The sequence below is a fragment of the Mizuhopecten yessoensis genome, unplaced genomic scaffold (assembly GCF_002113885.1).
Source record: "Mizuhopecten yessoensis strain PY_sf001 unplaced genomic scaffold, ASM211388v2 scaffold2505, whole genome shotgun sequence".
Classification (NCBI taxonomy): domain Eukaryota; kingdom Metazoa; phylum Mollusca; class Bivalvia; order Pectinida; family Pectinidae; genus Mizuhopecten; species Mizuhopecten yessoensis.
Window position 1 is genome coordinate 8,101 of NW_018404579.1, and position 15,371 is coordinate 23,471.

At 34.4% G+C, this 15,371-nt stretch overlaps 1 protein-coding gene across 1 annotated transcript in view; it reads left to right on the plus strand.

Annotated features, from left to right (window-relative positions):
• Positions 1–1,166: 1,166 nt before the first annotated feature.
• Positions 1,167–15,371, plus strand: part of LOC110446075 (selenocysteine-specific elongation factor-like) — a 29,013-nt gene continuing 14,808 nt past the window's right edge. Inside the window, exon 1 of the mRNA XM_021491037.1 lies at positions 1,167–1,477. Within this exon, the coding sequence (XP_021346712.1) occupies positions 1,183–1,477 (295 nt within the window). The 5' untranslated portion in view covers positions 1,167–1,182. The remainder of the gene's footprint in view (positions 1,478–15,371) is intronic.

Below are 15,371 nucleotides of genomic sequence, written 5' to 3' on the forward strand. Positions count from 1 at the left end.
GCTATGTAGAAAAGCCTCAAAACAGTTGGCGGTACTCAAGCGAATTGGAAACTCCTTACCAAAAAATGTAAAAATGTTAATTCTCAAATCCTTTGTAATGTCAAACTTTAATTTTTGTCCTGTTATTTGGCACTTTTGTAATAAATCTAGCACAAACAAGATGGAAAAAATCCAGGAGAGAGGACTACGTTTTGTACTAAATGATTATATCTCAGATTACAAGGATATTTTATCGAGCACAGACTCATATTGTTTACATATTACTCGCATGAAACTCATTGCTTGCGAAGTTTTTAAAATTGTTAATAAGTTATCTCCTGACTACCTACAAGAAATAATAAATATAAAATGTTCATCTTATTCATTTAGGAATGAAAATACAGCACAGCTTCCAAGGGTCAACACCACCAGGTATGGAAAGAGGTCCTTCCGCTATGAGGGCGCCCGCATATGGAACAGCCTGCCGAACGAATTGCGTAAAGTGGAGAACTACTCCGAGTTCGGCAGACTGATCCGTAGGTGGGACGGGCCCGAGTGCGGATGCACTTTAAGTGTTAGTTAGCGTTTCTGGCTACCTATTTTTCCTGCTTTGTATGTGTCCTGTGCTGGCTGAAGTGTATTTGTTTAAAATGTAACGTACAGCTTTACATATGGCTCTGTGCTTTTTGTCAGCTTTGTAGTTTACAAATTTGATGCTTTTGTCATATGTTTATTTTTTCTACAAATGTGCTGTACATGCTTTATATGCTTCATATTTTTACTGTTTAACGTTTTCAATATGTATGTGTATTTTGTAAATTTCTTGTTATGTATTTTTTGTTTCTTTACATGTGTTTGTCGAAATACAAGCTCTTCGTAGCTTATGTTGTATGTTTATAATATTCGACGTAAAATAAAGCTTCTGTATCTGTATTCTGTATCTGTATCGTAAACAATTAAATCTCACGGTTTGATATCTTTCTTTTGTTTTTATTCGTGCCTTTTTTTTTAAAAAAAAATGTGTTTTTGTTTTATAAAAAAAAACGGCTTATTAAAATGTTTTTACCATTACATTTCTTTCATTTCTTTTTTGTAATTTGACTTAATAAATGTTTTCATGATAATCTATATTGTAAACAAAATCCGGATCATTTTGTCCGGGTCCGACTGGCTATTGGTCTGGACCTTTCATTTTATAACAAGATGGCGGCCTCCAGTGGTTGCATGTTCAACTTTAATGTGGGAGTGCTGGGACACGTTGACAGTGGCAAAACGAGTTTGTCAAAGGCCCTTAGTACTGTTGCAAGTACAGCAAGCTTTGACAAAAACCCACAAAGTAAGGAAAGAGGGATTACTCTTGACTTGGGGTTCTCGTCATTCTCTGTGGACTTGCCAGATCACCTGACTGGGGAGATTGGAAGTTCGGGCAGAACCCAGATACAGTACACCCTAGTCGATTGCCCCGGACACGCGTCTCTCATCAAAACAATCATTGGAGGTATGTAATCCTAAGTTATTTTGACTGCATTCACAGGGGTTGACACGTACAGGAACACCCACAAGGACATGGCACATATACCAGGTTGGGGAAAACCACCAACTTGCGTATAGTACGCAAACTCGTCTATTATACGCCAGTTGGAGTATGAATTTGTTACTAAAAATAACCCAAATCGCTTTAACAGTAACTTTTGCAAGATATTATTAAAAATATTCAATTAAAATTAAAAAGCACTGCATGCTTCCCAACTCGAACAAAACAGAAAAATTGAGTAAAAAATGTTCATCTGGACAATCATTTTACCTACCCTACACATGTACCTGTGTGAGTGAGTACTAATCAGAACCGGGTAAGTTTGTCTTCATTCTCAATAGCCAAGTCTGAGTGTATTCTTCATAATGGATACAAGTGTTTTAGGATTACAGTACTATCCAGCTCCAGTGGCAGGGAAGGTAAGGAGTGTCTGTTCAACAATTAGAACAAAATACGGGAAACAATGTTCAATTTCTGACTACATTTTCAGTTTAATTTTCAAGATGTTGCAAAGGTACAGGATAATGAAACCATTTTCATACATACAATGTAAGGGTTTATCAATCCCTAAAGAATTCCATTTCTTTCAATGAATGGTATATTTGAATGTGCAATTTTGTATAAAGAAATAGCTCCTAAAGATTATTAACTTTTCCAGGAAATGCTTATCCTCTCACATGATAAGGAAATCAATAATGCTGCCAACTCACTAATTTTGTTTGGTTGTTTTTCAATCATGAAATCACATTTTTAACTTTATTTATTTATTTATTTTTAATCTTAAATGTGTCAATTAAGTTTATCCTTTCCACTGTATTGACTTCATCGTTACTTACTTATTGATTAAATTATCTCCCTTTTCTTACAGCATTTGTGACTACTGTCCACAGCTGGGCACACACCCTCTCATGGTCATGTAATCATGATTGGCCATGAAAGGGGATTGTGTGTGCAGTGGACTGTGGTAGCAAGTGATTTATTGCCCACAGATTTCCATTGTGAGAGGTGGGAAGTATGCAGTAAGTAAAGGTTATTGCATGGTTTTCGAGTAACAAGGGATTTATTACACCCGAGCGAAGCGAGGGTGTAATAAGTCCCGAGTGACGAGTCACTGCAGATAATTTACATGTACCTATGTGAGTGAGTACTAATCATAACCAGGTAAGATTCTCAATAGCCCAGTCTGAGTGTATCCTTCATAATGGATACAAGTGTTTTTGGATTACTATCCAGGTCCAGTGTCTGGGAAGGTAAGGAGTGTCTCTTCAAAATACGGGAAACGATGTTGAATTTCTGACTACATTTTCAGTTTAATTTTCAAGATGTGGCAAAGGTACAGGATATTGAAACCATTTTCATATATACAATGTAAGGGTTTATCAATCCCTAAGGAATTCCAGTTCTTTCAATGAATGGTATATTTGAATGTGCAATTTTGTATAAAGGAACAGCTCCTTAAGATTATAAACTTTTCCGGGAAATGCTTATCCTCTAACGTGATAAGGAAATCTGTTTGTGTTTTTCAATCATGAAATTACCATTTTTAACTTTCATTTTTTCCCCTTATTTGAAATGTGTCAACTAAGTTTATCCTCTACTGTATTGACTTCATCGTTACTCACTGATTGATTATCTCCCCTTTCTTACAGCATTTGTGGCCACAGTCCACTGGGCACACCCCCTTTCATGGTCATGTAATCATGATTGGCCTAGCTTGAAAGGGGATTATGTGTGCAGTGGACTGTGGTAGCAAGTGATTTATTGCCCACACTTTTCCATTGTGAGAGGTGGGAAGTATGCAGTAAAGAGCGTGATGACCTATTAAATATCACCACATGTACCGACTTTGATCCATGGTACATGTGTTAATTAATACATGTATTGGTGGTTTAAAGTTTATAATACTCTGTCTTAAAGACATAATCACCATTGAAGTTCCTTTATAGTTATAACAGTATCACGTCTACATTAAATATACAAATCTAACATTATGTTATTAGTACATGATAGTTTTTTCTATATATTCATTATGAAAAAAATAAAAGCTTTATGAAGGTTACTACATGTTCTGTGAATAAGAAAAAATACTATAAATACATATGTATTGTCTCATTCATGATGGGTTACAATGTACTGTAGTACGTTACAGGAATGTAGATCTGAATTCCAACAAAACATTTATTTAGAAACAATTAAATATGTAAATGGACTTTTTTCTACAGATGATTTTAACCTGTCTGAACCCTGTAGCTAGCACGTAAGAAACTGGTGTTTAAATGCCACAAGGAAAAGGGTCTGATGTTAAATTACATTTACCTCCTGTTCAGAACCAAGGGGCAAAATCTGAGTCGAAGGTAGGAGGGGGGACAAAGCACTGCGTATACACACCAGCTGTAGAAGTAATATTTTTCTCCCTCTATCTCCGGATCTATCAACCTGACAAATGCAACATACTCAACATTACACCGAAACGCAACAAAATACACCATGACTACATACTCCACAATCACACATACACCCAGTAGAATCCAGCAAATATTTAGGCTTAACATTACAAAATAACCTACGATGGGACAAACATATTAACAACATTACAGCCAATGCCAATAGGTCCCTAGGTTTTTTAAAACGCAACTTAAAAATAAACTCAACACATATAAAAGAACACGCATACAAAGCACTAGTTAGGCCAAAACTTGAATACTGCTCTTCCATTTGGGATCCACACAACACAAACCAAATTAAACAAATAGAAAAAACACAATGAAGAGCAGCACCCTACGTACACAACAGATACCACAACACTAGCTCCGTCACAGATATGATCCACACACTACAATGGCCAACACTACAAACACGGCGCTGTCACACAAGAATTATCCTTTTTCACAAAATTATACACCAAACAGTAGCCATGATCCCAACACATATACTCACACAGGTAGACCATCGAACCAGACATGTACACCCTCACGCATACAAACACATATCTGCTACAAAGGACATCTACAAATATTCATTCTTTCCACACACAATAACACAATGGAATCTCCTACCCATAGCAGCAGTTCAATACACAACACTAGAGGACTTAAAATTCAAGCACACTTACCCTATGCAGCCCTTGAAGCCCTCATCACACTCTAAAACATACCCCAGTTTTTATCTTTTTATCTATACCTTGCACAAAAAATCACCAAAAAACCAACCCAACTATAATCACTGTAAATAACCACTTTTTCACGCCTCTGCAATAGGACCCCCTGAGGACATAAACATCACAATTGTGATTTAAATTTAAAGAAGAAACTGAGGGTTGGGTGGTGCTTACCCTAAAAAAAACTATATGCACCAATGATATGTATTTTCAGGGGGATGTCATAATTTTATCAATTGTCTCTTTGTAAATCAAGTTATGAAGAAAAGTAAGCCTTTCTTAAAAAAAACACACACAAAAAAAACCACAAATATTATTGATTCTAGGCAGTGTGTAGTTTACAAGTAGAGAATTAGATGCTCTTTAAGTCTGTGTTTCTAGTAAGAAATTATATTTAACTACATGTCTACTTTGAAAATAAAATATAAGAATAAACTTTAAAAATGTCGAATAAATTAAAATTTGTATTTTCCAATTAAAATCAACACCTAATGGTATTGTCACATCACCTAGCCAAAGAGTAGATGATTTATGCATAAGAAACCCCCTCATAATCCTTCCTGATTTATTTTAAAATTTTGTTCTTTAGTTCTTTAATTGTAACACCTGTGCCCTGTGGCTATTATGGACCAATGAACGTACAGGTATAAAAGGGTCCATCATGGTTCAGTGACCCATCAATTGATTCTGGGATGTGTTATCAATTAGTGTTGACTATTTATATATAATTATGTAACACCCAGTTTGTAAACCATTTGAGGGATTAGGTAGTGTGAAACGGTCACTGTTTTGAAATAGAATTCAGCCCGAGGCTGTCATTTGCTGACAAAGGGACAGCCATAGGTATCTTACCTGTAACCATGTACTGATTAACCTGTGTATATCTACTGGACAGACAATGGGCTTGATTAATTAACAGTATTAATTGCCTTCACCCAAGGTGTTAAGATTAGGTACAGCCCAGCAGAATCCCATGTGACCACACAGGTGAATGGTCAGTGGGTGGTCATTGCCCATATATTCTCTGGTATAGATATCAATAAAAATATGTGTCAGAGGGTGGGTCCATTGCCTAGCTTTAGCAACCATCTTTAAATCTACCACTGAAGAAAAAGTTGTAACTGTATGATTAAAACTTAAGGTTTCCTGTGAAACTTAATTGATTGAATATTTTATTATTATAAATCGATCAATTTATTTTTGTACATGTATAAATTTATAACTTACCTACAGGTGCTTGCACCCTGCAACCATGAATTTTGTCAATATTTTAACACGTGGCCATTCAATTTTCATTACTGTACCACCAGCTAGGCCAGCTGTACATATATACCTGCCACGTTGGTGTGATAACGGGTACCATGGCCACCAGGCCAGCTGTATATACCTGCCACATTGGTGTGGTACCATGGCCACCAGCTGGCCAGCTGTATATATACCTGCCACGTTGGTGTGGTACCATGGCCACCAGACCAGCTGTATATACCTGCCACGTTGGTGTGGTACCACCAGACCAGCTGTATATATACCTGCCACGTTGGTGTGGTACCACCAGGCCAGGTGTATATATACCTGCCACGTTGGTGTGGTACCATGGCCACCAGGCCAGCTGTATATATACCTGCCACATTGGTGTGGTACCATGCATGGCCACCAGGCCAGCTGTATATATACCTGCCACGTTGGTGTGATACCATGGCCATCAGGCCAGCTGTATATATACCTGCCACGTCGGTGTGGTACCATGGCCACCAGACCAGCTGTATATATACCTGCCACGTTGGTGTGGTACCACCAGGCCAGCTTTATATATACCTGCCACGTTGGTGTGGTACCACCAGGCCAGCTGTATATACCTGCCACGTTGGTGTGGTACCATGGCCACCAGACCAGCTGTATATATACCTGCCACGTTGGTGTGGTACCACCAGGCCAGCTTTATATATACCTGCCACGTTGGTGTGGTACCACCAGGCCAGCTGTATATACCTGCCACGTTGGTGTGGTACCATGGCCACCAGACCAGCTGTATATATACCTGCCACGTTGGTGTGGTACCACCAGGCCAGCTGTATATACCTGCCACGTTGGTGTGGTACCATGGCCACCAGACCAGCTGTATATATACCTGCCATGTTGTTGTGGTACCACCAGGCCAGCTTTATATACCTGCCACATTGGCCAGCTGTATATATACCAGTACCAAGTTCTTTATTTGCTGAAGTTTTACAACTTATGGCAATTACAGATAAGACAAAGACACTCACAAGGACACACTCACACTGACTCGTACACATCATCCTCATCATCAAGAACACTCATACTAACTTGCACACATCTCATATTCATACACATGCCAGAACCTTTTTCACCCTCATTCACCCAGACAAGACTTATCAATATACTGGTATATTACATAATTTGTATTCAATAAACTGATATACAACATATGTACCTTGTATCTTAACATGACCGGTTTACTGATGACCTCTTAATAAATCTGCTCTATGTTTAAACGCTAGTGATCAATACTTTCCTAAATTATTAAGTTCTATTGTGTTTTCGATTTTGAGTAATTGAACAAATTTATACATACTAGGTCTTTTGAAATAATATTGCTTTATGTATTTAGACCGGAGATTTTCTTAATACTAATAATGATTTCAAAAATCCAATATGCAATTTTTCTATTTCGGGTGCTTTATGAAATCCCCAAATTTCTGAACCGTGCATTGAAATACTATTGACAAACGTGTCAAAAACAGCAAGACAAGATTCTATATTAAAATAATTCTTTTTACATACCTTATTTATGGCAAATAGAGCTTTTCGACCTTGTTCTGCTATTTTTTAATTTTTTTTTGTAAATTTGCCATTATAGTTAAAAATGAGACCAAGATAATTAAACTCATCAACTACTTCAGTCTCATCATTATTATAAAACCATTTTTCTTTTGCTCTTATTAAACCACCGTTTCTAAAGATACCTAACTATTTTTGTTTTATCTACATTTAATGTAAAGCTCCATTTCCTACAATAATCTGCTAGTGAATCTAACATTTTCTACAATAATCTGCTAGTGAATCTAACATTTTCTACAATAATCTGCTAGTGAATCTAACATTTTCTACAATAATCTGCTAGTGAATCTAACATTTTCTACAATAATCTGATAGTGAATCTAACATTTTCTACAATAATCTGATAGTGAATCTAACATTTTCTACAATAATCTGATAGTGAATCTAACATTTTCTACAATAATCTGATAGTGAATCTAACATTTTCTACAATAATCTGATAGTGAATCTAACATTTTCTACAATAATCTGATAGTGAATCTAACATTTTCTACAATAATCTGATAGTGAATCTAACATTTTCTACAATAATCTGATAGTGAATCTAACATTTTCTACAATAATCTGATAGTGAATCTAACATTTTCTACAATAATCTGATAGTGAATCTAACATTTTCTACAATAATCTGATAGTGAATCTAACATTTTCTACAATAATCTGATAGTGAATCTAACATTTTCTACAATAATCTGATAGTGAATCTAACATTTTCTACAATAATCTGATAGTGAATCTAACATTTTCTACAATAATCTGATAGTGAATCTAACATTTTCTACAATAATCTGATAGTGAATCTAACATTTTCTACAATAATCTGATAGTGAATCTAACATTTTCTACAATAATCTGATAGTGAATCTAACATTTTCTACAATAATCTGATAGTGAATCTAACATTTTCTACAATAATCTGATAGTGAATCTAACATTTTCTACAATAATCTGATAGTGAATCTAACATTTTCTACAATAATCTGATAGTGAATCTAACATTTTCTACAATAATCTGATAGTGAATCTAACATTTTCTACAATAATCTGATAGTGAATCTAACATTTTCTACAATAATCTGATAGTGAATCTAACATTTTCTACAATAATCTGATAGTGAATCTAACATTTTCTACAATAATCTGATAGTGAATCTAACATTTTCTACAATAATCTGATAGTGAATCTAACATTTTCTACAATAATCTGATAGTGAATCTAACATTTTCTACAATAATCTGATAGTGAATCTAACATTTTCTACAATAATCTGATAGTGAATCTAACATTTTCTACAATAATCTGATAGTGAATCTAACATTTTCTACAATAATCTGATAGTGAATCTAACATTTTCTACAATAATCTGATAGTGAATCTAACATTTTCTACAATAATCTGATAGTGAATCTAACATTTTCTACAATAATCTGATAGTGAATCTAACATTTTCTACAATAATCTGATAGTGAATCTAACATTTTCTACAATAATCTGATAGTGAATCTAACATTTTCTACAATAATCTGATAGTGAATCTAACATTTTCTACAATAATCTGATAGTGAATCTAACATTTTCTACAATAATCTGATAGTGAATCTAACATTTTCTACAATAATCTGATAGTGAATCTAACATTTTCTACAATAATCTGATAGTGAATCTAACATTTTCTACAATAATCTGATAGTGAATCTAACATTTTCTACAATAATCTGATAGTGAATCTAACATTTTCTACAATAATCTGATAGTGAATCTAACATTTTCTACAATAATCTGATAGTGAATCTAACATTTTCTACAATAATCTGATAGTGAATCTAACATTTTCTACAATAATCTGATAGTGAATCTAACATTTTCTACAATAATCTGATAGTGAATCTAACATTTTCTACAATAATCTGATAGTGAATCTAACATTTTCTACAATAATCTGATAGTGAATCTAACATTTTCTACAATAATCTGATAGTGAATCTAACATTTTCTACAATAATCTGATAGTGAATCTAACATTTTCTACAATAATCTGATAGTGAATCTAACATTTTCTACAATAATCTGATAGTGAATCTAACATTTTCTACAATAATCTGATAGTGAATCTAACATTTTCTACAATAATCTGATAGTGAATCTAACATTTTCTACAATAATCTGATAGTGAATCTAACATTTTCTACAATAATCTGATAGTGAATCTAACATTTTCTACAATAATCTGATAGTGAATCTAACATTTTCTACAATAATCTGATAGTGAATCTAACATTTTCTACAATAATCTGATAGTGAATCTAACATTTTCTACAATAATCTGATAGTGAATCTAACATTTTCTACAATAATCTGATAGTGAATCTAACATTTTCTACAATAATCTGATAGTGAATCTAACATTTTCTACAATAATCTGATAGTGAATCTAACATTTTCTACAATAATCTGATAGTGAATCTAACATTTTCTACAATAATCTGATAGTGAATCTAACATTTTCTACAATAATCTGATAGTGAATCTAACATTTTCTACAATAATCTGATAGTGAATCTAACATTTTCTACAATAATCTGATAGTGAATCTAACATTTTCTACAATAATCTGATAGTGAATCTAACATTTTCTACAATAATCTGATAGTGAATCTAACATTTTCTACAATAATCTGATAGTGAATCTAACATTTTCTACAATAATCTGATAGTGAATCTAACATTTTCTACAATAATCTGATAGTGAATCTAACATTTTCTACAATAATCTGATAGTGAATCTAACATTTTCTACAATAATCTGATAGTGAATCTAACATTTTCTACAATAATCTGATAGTGAATCTAACATTTTCTACAATAATCTGATAGTGAATCTAACATTTTCTACAATAATCTGATAGTGAATCTAACATTTTCTACAATAATCTGATAGTGAATCTAACATTTTCTACAATAATCTGATAGTGAATCTAACATTTTCTACAATAATCTGATAGTGAATCTAACATTTTCTACAATAATCTGATAGTGAATCTAACATTTTCTACAATAATCTGATAGTGAATCTAACATTTTCTACAATAATCTGATAGTGAATCTAACATTTTCTACAATAATCTGATAGTGAATCTAACATTTTCTGCAAGCCTTCTGGTGTTTCCGATAGTATGATCATATCGGCTGCATACATAAGTAAAAATAAATTAATAGTTTGAATTTCTAGTGATAAGCAATTATTTTTTATAAAATCCATTTCTAAATCATTAACAAATAATGTAAACAACAAGGGAGATAATATTTCCTTTGAAATTAACACAACATTTTACATTGGCATAGCGACTTCTTATTATTTTCAGGAATTTCCCTTCTATACCTTCCATAATCATTTTATACCAAAGATTTTGTCGACTAACAAAATCAAAAGCTTTTTTATAATCTATAAAACAGCAGTAAAGTCTGTTTCGTTTTTTGAGAGTTCTATTAATTAATGATTGTAGTATGAAAATAGCATCTATCGTGGAAACTTTTTTTCTAAATCCAAATTGTACATCTGTGATAATATTATGTATTTTATCAACATTAACTAATCTTTCATTTAAAATGGCAGTGAATTTTTTTCCAAGACAACTTACTAATGTAATACCTCTATAATTATCAGTTACATTCACATCCCCTTTCTTAAATAGTGGTATAATTTTTCCAATATTCCAATTATCTGGAAAAATTCCAGAACTAAATGTTCCATTAAAAAGCAATTTTAGACATGGTGCCAACGCCAAGTAACAAACACTTCATTTAACAAACCATCACGACCACAAGCCTTATTTTGTTTTGAATTAGATATTGCATGTAAAACCTCTCTCTCAGTGATCTCTACATCTAATTCAGAACAAGGGTTCATATCATTACCAGAATCATCATAAGCATTCATATATGTATCAACTTCCTCATTACAATCAGGAACAGTAGACGCCAATTTTTTAAAATGTTCAAAAAAATCTTCTCTTTTCAAATCACATTTTCTCGCTTTTGTCTTTCTTTTAAAACTTCTGAAAAATGTTTTCGGGTTATGTTTTCTCAAGTAATTCATCATGTTACCCTTCTGGGTCTTGTATTCTCTTTTCAGTTTTAATTCTAGCCTCTTGTATACCTTTTTCTTATCGATCAAACTTGTATGATTGTCATGTGTTTTATTAGCTCACCTGGCACGAAGTGCCAAGTGAGCTTATGCCGTGGCGCGGCGTCCGTCGTCCGTCCGTCCGTCGTATGTCGTCTGTCGTCCGTCCTCCGGCGTCAATATTTACCTTTAAACGACTTCTTCTTAATAACCGAAAAAACTTGGAGTGTCGATATTTGGCCAGAAGCAAACTTGGATGAAGGGCTACAAAGTTTGTTAAAATTAATGACCTTCACCTATTTTCAAGGTCACAGGGGTCAAATATGTCAAAAACTTTAAACATCTTCTCAATAACCAAAATGCCCAGGGAGTTGATATTCGGCCAGTAGCATGCTTGGGTGAAGGGCTACCAAGTTTGTTCAAATAAATGACCTTCAATTATATTCAAGGTCACAGGGGTCAATTGTATTAAAAAACCTTTAAACAACTTCTTCTGAATAACCAAAATGCTCAGGGTGATGATATTTGGCCAGTAGCATGCTGAGATGAAGGGCTACAAAGTTTGTTCAAATGAATGACCTTCACCCATATTCAAGGTCACAGGGGTCAAATATGTTAAAAACTTTAAACAACTTCTTCTGAATAACCAAAATGCCCAGGGTGATGATATTTGGCCAGTAGCATGCTGAGATGAAGGGCTACAAAGTTTGTTCAAATGAATGACCTTCACCCATATTCAAGGTCACAGGGGTCAAATATGTTAAAAACTTTAAACAACTTCTTCTGAATAACCAAAATGCCCAGGGTGATGATATTTGGCCAGTAGCATGCTGAGATGAAGGGCTACAAAGTTTGTTCAAATGAATGACCTTCACCCATATTCAAGGTCACAGGGGTCAAATATGTTAAAAACTTTAAACAACTTCTTCTGAATAACCAAAATGCCCAGGGTGATGATATTTGGCCAGTAGCATGCTGAGATGAAGGGCTACAAAGTTTGTTCAAATGAATGACCTTCACCCATATTCAAGGTCACAGGGGTCAAATATGTTAAAAACTTTAAACAACTTCTTCTGAATAACCAAAATGCCCAGGGTGATGATATTTAGTCAGTAGCATACTAGGATCAAGGACTACCAAGTTTGTATAAATGTATGACCTTGAATCATATTCAAGGTCACAAGGAGCAAATTTGTTCAAAATATTTCAACAACTTGTTCTGAATAACCAAAAGGCACAGGATGTTGATATTTAGTCAGTAGCTTATGCTGGGATCAAGGACTACTTTGTTTGTTAAAGTGAATGACTCTGGCTTATATTCAAGGTCACAGGGGTCAAATTTGTTTAAAATCTTTAAACAACCTCTTCTGAATAACCATGGGTCCCAGGATGTTTATACTTTGCAAGTTGCATCCTGAGATGAAAGGCTATACAATGTGTTCAACATAATGACTTTGTTCGACTTTCAATCACAGGGGTGAAATGTTAAAAAATAATTAACAGGGTCTTTTGAATGAATTTTAATCATAAATACTGATATTTTGCCTGTAGCTTTATTTTAGATCACTTTTAAGGTTACAAGTGTGAGTTTTATACCAGGTGAGCGATGCAGGCCCATTGGGCCTCTTGTTCTTATTACGGTAAAGACTGAGAGAGCAGCTTTGTATTCTTTGAATTTTACTTTACAAGTTTCTGAAAACCAAGGTTTATCTCCCTTATTATAGTTTTTAGATATAACCGGGTTATACAAGATGGAATCTGAACGCAATATGGTTCAACAATGGGTCTAAGTCATTCAGAAAAATCTTTGACACTATCCAACGACATATCCATATTTCTACATGTATGCATTAGTCTATCGGCATTATCATTGATCATTGTTTTAATTAACTCAAAATTTTCCTGATTCCACCGCGTAGAATAAAACAGCTCATTATCATTATGTATATTTTCTTCTATAATCTTAATCTCTACCGTAAACACAATAGGCGAATGGTCTGAAAAAAACTCTCCGTTTTTAAAATTTCCTATAATTTCGAAATTTGACTCATCAACAAGATTAAACTTGTTCCCAAACTATTATAAAATGTAATACTGCCTTTCCGATCGTCGCCCGGATGTCGCCCATTTACGATTCTCAAACCACTCAAGGTAAGTAATTAAAAACATTTGATAAAACATGGAAAGATAAACTTCCAATATTATCATTTTCTATAAAATCACTACTTGTTTCGGTTCTACTATTTAGATCACCTATAACAATCACGTTTCCGTATTCATTATACACAGATACATTTTCTTCTATAACTTCAAAAATATCAACGTCATTATTATCATAGTATACGCTATTGGCGGGAGGCGCATAATTAGCTATAATAAAACAATTTTTGTTATCTTTCATAGACTTAGAATCTAATTTGATAATAACAGAATGATAAAATACAACTTTTCCGATGGACACTATTTGCTTAATGGTTTCTTTACAATAAATAACAATTCCTCCAACCCTTCCGTCAATTCTAGGAACAGATTTTTTTTTTATATGCATCATAACCAGGTAAAGTAACATCGTCATTTTCATTCACCCAACATTCATACAGGCAAATAATATCATATTCAGCAATAGTATTAATAAAATCATTATCATTTAGTTTTTCTACAAGGGATCGGGCGACATTCCATGATATTACAGAGATATGTCCCTGCCTGTCCTAACAACTAATGTGGGATCTCCCAGTGGAACCTAAAGGAGAACCTCCGGGTGGGCTGAATCCATTGACAGTGCGCGCCGTGTCCTGGGAAGTACCGTTAGATGTTTTGACAGACGTATTCTCGCGTGTCGCCTCACTGTATGATGGGCCACCATTACCAGGTCCGGTATCCGCTGGGGCCGATGAACGTCTGCCGTGGTTGATGATTGGGCCATTATATAGTTTCCCATCAACAATGAGTCTGTCCCTTACCAGCTGCACATTTTTACCCTTATCCTGGAGATCTTTCATAGTCGGTCCCAGCTCCCTTCGGCGTTGGTGTATTTCTTTCGGGAATTGTTCATTTATATAAAATCATGTACCTTTTAACCTAGGCGCACACCCCAACACACCTTCACGATCTCTGTTGTACACGAAACGGGCTACTATAGGCCTGTTCTTACTGGAAGTAAATTTCACAAAGCGGTGTACATTTCCAAAGTCTATGTGATGGGTAATACCGAGTTCGATTTCCATGAATTATCTCACTAAAATCTCCGTGTTTTCTCCTGAATTTTCCACCAGACCACTGAAGACTAAATTATTTTTCATAGACCTCCATTTTAATTCAGTCAGACTTTCTTTCATCTCCTGGTTTTCCTTCGTAATTACATCTATGGTAACAGTAAGTTTTGCAATATTACCCTTACAACCATTGACATTCTCTGTGTGTTTCACTTGTTCCCTAGAAAATGTTTGCACAGCTTTTGAACCTCTATATTTTTTCCCTCGAAAATCATCAGGCCAGCTGTATATAAAATTGTACCACCAGGCCAGCTGTATATATACCTATACCACCAGGCCAGCTGTATATATACCTGTACCACCAGGCCAGCTGTATATATACTTGTACCTCCAGGCCAGCAGTATATATACCTGTACCACCAGGCCAGCTGTATATATACCTATACCACCAGGCCAGCTGTATATATACCTATACCACCAGGCCAGCTGTATATATACCT